We start from the raw sequence: 6648 nt of genomic DNA, 5'->3' as shown, positions 1-6648 counted from the left end.
GTTTCATGGCTTACCTGCTCAAGAGCCTCTCAAGCACCTCAGAGATTTTCAGACAGCCTGTTCTACTGTTAGGCGTAATGGTGCAACTGAGCTTCTATTCTGCTAGCCGCCTTCCTATTTTCTCTTGAGGGGAAGGCGAGGGAGTAGTATTATACTCAACTTGAAGCAGTTGTTACTAACTGGGACATGCTCAGAGAGAATTCTTGGAAAAATACTTTCCAGCTGAAGTTACTGATAGACTGAGGAAACAAATTTTAATTATTATTTAAGGCAAATCTGGGACTCTTTACGAGTATTGGGAGCTCTTCAATAACCTCCTAGACGCATGCCCCCACCACATTATTGACAAACTGGTGTTTATCAGCTATTTCACACAAGGCATGAAGCCTCAGGATAAGACTACATTGGATGGTGCGAGTAATGGTTCTCTGAAAAAGTACAAGACCGCAGAAGAAGCGTGGTAACTGATCAGCTATCTAGCTGAGTTCGCCGGAATCACAGGCGCATGCACAACTATCCCAAAGCTATGAAAGAGGTTTCCTCTAGTAGTGAGACTACTGCCCTCACACAGACTTTGAATGAGGTGACTAACTTACTGAAGCAGATAAAACAGAATCAGCAACAACCTCAGTCTCCCCCAGCACAACAGAGTCGACAGTTGGTTCCTTAGAGAGTGTACGGAGTATGTGCTGATTATACTCATTACACTGATGGGTGTCTGCAGCTCCAACAAGAAGACAACACAGTGGCAGCTACTCATAATTTCTATGACCGCCCGAATCAAGGATACTATCAACAAGGCGGCAATTATAACCAAGGTGGAAACTACAATCAAGGTTGGCAAGATAACTCCAACCAGGAATGGAGGGATAATTCCAATCAAGGATGGAGGGACAACTACAACAGAGGAGGCAGAGACAACAATGGAAATCAGAAGTGGAACAACAACACCAGACAGCAGAATCAAAACCAGCCTTACAGACCACCTCACCAAAGACAAGCCCAAGGATCTCAGAATAACCAACAGCAAGGCCCTCAAGGCAGCTATGCACCTTCCTCTTCCAATGACGAGTTACTTCAGTCCATTGACCTAAGACAAAAGACCATGGAGAACACACTTAGCTCTACTTTGAATGGTCTGACTTCTACTGTGCAAGTGCTAGCCTTACCGATTGGATCTATGAATACACCCAACAGTCAACCTGCAAGCTCTACTGTACTTTCGTCTCAACCTTTACCCAACCCCAAGGGAGGCATCAATGCCATCAACTTGAGGTCAGGAACTACACTGCCAGAGCGAAGTCATGATGAACCAAGATCAAAGGAGAACATTTAGTTTAGAGATGTTGTTGAGGTAGAAGATGCTGAAGAGGAAGAAGAGGTACAAGACATGATTGTAGAAGAAGCAACTCAACCAGAGAATAGCACATCAAAAGCAGCCGAAGCTACGAGAGACGCTACCCATATCCCCTTTCCACATCTTGCAAGGAAATCTAGGAAGCAGATGGAGCTCGATCCCAAAATGGTAGAAATCTTCAAAAAGGTTGAAGTAACTATTCCCCTTTTTGATGCCATTCAGCAAGTACCTAAATATGCGAAATTTCAAAAAGATTTGTGCATACATAAGGATAAAATTAATGAATTAGAAACTATTCCTTTAGGTAGCTCTATATCTGCTTTAATGGATGATATCCCGAAAAAATGTAGTGATCCAAGTCCATGCATGGTTACTTGTACTATTGATGGTATTCAAAATTTTTACTGCATGTGTGATTTGGGTGCATGTGTGAGTATTATGCCATTATCTGTATATGATGCTTTGAGGCTCCCTCCCTTAAAAAGGTCGGCAGCACGTTTTGTTTTGGCAAATAAAAGCATAATCTCTGTAGTTGAAATTGCTGAGGACGTGCTCATGAGCATTAAGGGGCTGACATTCCCTATTGACTTCTATATTTTGGAGATGCCCCCTAATGATTCAGGAAAACCTTCATCTGTCCTACTTGGAAGACCATTTCTGAAAACTTCAAAATTCAAGCTAGACGCCTACTCAGGAACCTACTCTTTTGATATAGATGGCAGAACAGTGAGCTTCAATCTGGATGAAGCTATGAGACACCTACCGGAAGATCACTCTATCTTCCAATGTGACATTATTGATGAGACAGTGGCTGCAGTCCATCAGGAAGAAATAGAAGATATGCACATGGAGCAATAAGCAAGTGTGGGGAAGCCCGCTGAGCTTCCTGAAGATGTCATACCACCACACATGGCTACAGATGATCAAGTGCCTAGTCAAGAGCAGAAAATAGAACTGAAACCCCTTCCACCCCACCTCAAATACGCGTACCTTGAGGATAATCAGAAGCTCCCAGTCATCATTGCAAGGAAACTCACTTCCCAACAAGAGGAGCAGCTGCTTAGTATGGTGAGAAAACACAAGAAAGCAATTGGGTGGAGCTTGGCAGATATATTAGGCATCAGCCCTCGTATTTGTGAACACCGGATATTTTTAGAAGAGGGCGCAAGGCCTGTCCATCAACCTCAAAGGCGGCTTAACCCCACTATTTTGGAGGTTGTCAAGAAGAAAGTGACCAGATTACTTGAAGCAGACATCATCTATCCCATCTCAGATAGCGAATGGGTTAGTCCAGTACAAGTAGTGCCCAAGAAATCTGGAGTCACAACAGTGGAGAATGAACATGGAGAGCTCATAGCAAAGAGAGTGCAGAACTCCTAGAGAGTCTGTATTGATTACAGGTGCCTCAACTAGGCTACCCGCAAGGATCACTACCCGTTGCCTTTTATCGATCAGATGCTTGATCACCTGTCAGGTAAATCACACTACTGTTTCCTAGATGGATATATTGGATATTTTCAAATTCATATAGCTCCTGAAGATCAGGAGAAGACTACTTTTACATGTCCCTTTGGAACGTATGCATATAAGAGAATGCCTTTTGGCTTATGTAATACACCGGCTACGTTTCAAAGGTGCATGATGAGTATTTTCTCAAACTTTCTAGAGAGCTGTATGGAAGTTTTTATGGATGACTTTAGTGTTTATGGTGATTCATTTGATCTTTGCTTAGATGGTTTAGCTAAGGTACTAGAAAGATGTGTTAGTTCAAACCTTGTACTAAACTTCGAGAAATGTCATTTTATGGTACAACAAGGTATCGTTCTAGGACATTATGTTTCTAATGCTGGTATTTCAGTTGACCCAGCAAAGATAGATGTTATTTCAAGTCTACCTTACCCCTCTTCCGTGAGGGAGGTTCATTCGTTTCTTGGTCACGCAGGTTTCTACCGGCGGTTCATCAAGGATTTCAGTAAGGTAGCACTGCCTCTATTCAGACTGCTACAGAAAGATGTTGAGTTTGAGCTGAGTGCTGACTGCAAGGAAGAGTTCGATAAACTAAAGACCGCCTTGACCCAAGCCCCCATTGTGAGAGGGCCTGACTGGAGTCAACCATTTGAGATAATGTGCGACGCCTCCAACTATGCAGTAGGAGCGGCGCTAGCTCATCGCGACGGTAAGGACCCTTTCGTTATTGTCTATGCATCTAAGACCTTAGACGCTACTCAATCTAACTATACTACTACTGAAAAAGAGCTTTTAGCTATTGTTTTTGCTCTGGATAAATTTCGAGCCTATTTACTTGGTATTAAAGTAGTAGTTTATTCAGATCATGCAGCTCTAAGGTATTTACTGTCTAAGAAAGAGTCTAAGCCAAGGCTGATACGTTGGATATTGTTGCTGTAAGAATTTGATTTAGAAATTAAGGATAGAAGTGATTTATAGAATTTAGTGGCTGACCATTTGAGTTGCCCAGAGCACATTAAAAATGACACCACTCCTATCAATGATGCTTTTCCATTTGATAACTTGCACGCAATATCTGAAGCAGTTCCTTAGTACGCACCTATAGCTAATTATTTGGTTAGTCGTACCTTCCCTCCTAATTTTACTAAACATCAGAGGGACAAGCTTAAAAGCGAGTCTAAATATTATATATGGGATGACCCGTATTTATAGAGGTGTGGTGCTGACCAAATAATTAGGAGATGTGTACCACTATCAGAATTTCAGTCCATTTTAGAAGCCTGCCACTCTTCAGATAGTGGTGGTCATTTTGGTCCTCAAAGAACAGCTAGAAAGATTTTAGACTGTAGATTCTGGTAGCCCATACTATTTAAAGATGCAGCTATTTTTTGTAAATCTTGTTCACCATATCAAAGGTTTGGTAATATATCAAAGAGGGATGAAATGCCCCAACAATCCATGTTATTCTGTAAAAATTTCGATGTATGGGATATTGACTTCATGGGTCCATTTCCAAACTCTAATGGTTTCGTATATGTACTGTTAATTGTTGATTACGTTTCTAAATGGGTGGAAGCAATTCCTACCCGTACGGATGATGCTAACACTGTTGTCTCTTTTGTTAGAAATCATATTATCTGTCGCTTTGGATCACCACGAGTAATCGTGAGTGATCAAGGCACTCACTTTTGCAACAGGAAATTAACAGGCCTACTGAAGAAACATAGCATCATTCACAAGATAGCAACAACCTACCATCCCCAGACCAATGGGCAATCAGAGGTGTCTAATAGAGAGATAAAGCACATATTGCAGAAGATAGTCAAACCTCACCGGAAGGACTGGAGCACCAGACTTGTTGATGCGCTCTGAGCCTACCGGACAGCATACAAGATACCAATCGGAATGAGCCCTTTTCGCTTGGTCTCCAGAAAGGCGTGTCACCTTCTAGTAGAGATAGAACACAAAGCTTTTTGGGCAGTACGAGAATGCAACATGGGATTTGAGAAAACTGGAGCTGAGAGAAAGTTGCAATTACAGAAGCTAGAATGCCTTCGTCTAAAAGCTTATGAGAATTCCAGGCTATACAAGGAAAAGGTGAGGTCTGTACATGACAAGAATATAAAGCGCAAGGAGTTCAGACCTGGTGAGTTAGTTCTCCTCTACAACTCCAGGCTGAGACTCATGCCAGGCAAGCTAAGATCTAGATGAGAAGGCCCCTATAGAGTGGAAAAGGCTGAACCTTATGGCGTTTTCCATCTGCGCCATCCCTCAAGCAACAAGATTCTCAAGGTTAATGGTCACCGCCTGAAGCTTTACCATGGTGAAAAGATGAAAGACAACAAGGAACTAGAGATCTTCCTTCTGGAAGATCCATCTTCAGTAGACGACTGAACTGGTAGATCGTCCAACTTAAGGATGTTAAAGCAAAGTGCTGGGTGGGAGACAACCCACCATGGTATGATTGTTCCCTTATCTCTTTTCTAGCTTTAGTTACTGACTCATCTCACCTTCACTGCATACATCCGCATTCTACATTTACATCTGCATAAAAAAAATAGAGAGTTGCGTGGGAACGGTGCAAAAAGTGTGCCAATTGCACAAGCTTCAACACGCGTACGCGTAGCCCACGCTTACGCGTCATCTGAAAATTTGGCACCTCATGCGTGCGCGTCATTGCAAATTCGACGTAAAAGGTGTATTGGGTGAAAGTTGGGCTGGTTTTGTGCTGGCACTATGCCCAAGGCACAAATTGCATAACGCGCACGCGTGCGCGCCGTTTCCAAACTATAAGCTTCCACGCGTGCGCGTGCCTGACGCGTACGCGTCATATGGAATTTTGGCACACATCCCAATTCGAACAGAGGGTTGTGCGAGAGCCACGTTTCCCTCGCACTAGTAGCACAAACATGGTCATGCGAACGTGTGACTGACGCTCACACGTCACCTCCCTCTTTGCGCATCCCACGCGTACGCGTGGACCACGCGTACGCGTCATGCACGCAACATCACCTGAACCCTGTGCATCCCTGTTTTTTTTCCTTATCTTTTCCAATCCTAATTTCTTTCTTCTTCTTTCTTTTCTTCTTCTTCTTCTTCTTCCTTTACTCTTTTCTTCTTCTTTTCCCTTCTCTCATATTATCTCACTATCACATTCTCAATCATCTCTCTTTCTCACCTTCTTCTCAAGGTTCTTTCTTTCTATTTCCCCTCTCTTCTTCTTCTCAACTATTTATTTACTTTTACATTATCTTACTTGGTGTTAGATATCTTAATGGGTGATTTCTTCTATAATTGCTTGTGGGTTATTATGGAGTTGTTTAACAATTTATATTCATTATTTTTGGGAAACTTGCATGTTCCAATTTAATTCTTTCCTTATCATATTCAACATGCATACTAAGTGTTTGTGAAAAAGCCCGTATGGCATTGTGCAATTTTAAATTATTCTATTCTTCTACTTTAATGCTTGTTTTTCACAAAATCCCTTTCAATTTTTTATTGATTGAATATAATTGTCAATACAAACAGATTGTTAGTTTGAAACATTTGATAATCAAATTGGGCAATTAATGCTTGATCTATGCTACTCATACCTTTGCCGGCATGCTAATAATCATCTTGCATTTACTTGCCATACCAGGCACTTGCTATATTTTCATTGATGAACTGATCACATATAGTCGCGACCATGTGTTCACGACATCTTCATTACCTTGGCATTGATTATCACTTGTACTGTGCTCTTTCTTGCTTTAACCCTTAGACTTACATGCTACTCCTCTTATCCCTTTCAGGATGGCCACCAAGAAAGGTAAAAAGAA

General features: G+C 41.9%; 2 protein-coding genes across 2 annotated transcripts; both read left to right on the top strand.

The window, feature by feature from the left end:
- Positions 1-526: 526 nt before the first annotated feature.
- Positions 527-1336, top strand: LOC130974904 (uncharacterized). Its single transcript, XM_057899744.1, has 2 exons — positions 527-661; positions 725-1336. The coding sequence occupies exons 1-2, from the start codon at positions 527-529 to the stop codon at positions 1334-1336; spliced, it is 747 nt and encodes a 248-aa protein (XP_057755727.1).
- Positions 1337-2812: 1476 nt separating this feature from the next.
- Positions 2813-4696, top strand: LOC130974903 (uncharacterized). Its single transcript, XM_057899743.1, has 5 exons — positions 2813-2831; positions 3216-3553; positions 4037-4179; positions 4240-4365; positions 4450-4696. The coding sequence occupies exons 1-5, from the start codon at positions 2813-2815 to the stop codon at positions 4694-4696; spliced, it is 873 nt and encodes a 290-aa protein (XP_057755726.1).
- Positions 4697-6648: the final 1952 nt, after the last annotated feature.

Source organism: Arachis stenosperma, chromosome 4 (genome assembly GCF_014773155.1).
Source record: "Arachis stenosperma cultivar V10309 chromosome 4, arast.V10309.gnm1.PFL2, whole genome shotgun sequence".
NCBI lineage: Eukaryota > Viridiplantae > Streptophyta > Magnoliopsida > Fabales > Fabaceae > Arachis > Arachis stenosperma.
Note: the sequence above shows the minus strand (reverse complement) of the source record. Positions and strands in the feature narration are given on the sequence as shown.

Bases quoted from the DNA above. Each gene is read 5' to 3' on its own strand.
- LOC130974904 (XM_057899744.1), top strand. From the start codon at position 527: ATGAAAGAGGTTTCCTCTAGTAGTGAGACTACTGCCCTCACACAGACT. The intron at 662-724 runs GTTCCTTAGAGA...GGGTGTCTGCAG, and splicing joins CACAACAGAGTCGACAGTTG to CTCCAACAAGAAGACAACAC.
- LOC130974903 (XM_057899743.1), top strand. The intron at 4,180-4,239 runs GTAGCCCATACT...ACCATATCAAAG, and splicing joins ATTTTAGACTGTAGATTCTG to GTTTGGTAATATATCAAAGA. The intron at 4,366-4,449 runs GTTAATTGTTGA...CTCTTTTGTTAG, and splicing joins AATGGTTTCGTATATGTACT to AAATCATATTATCTGTCGCT.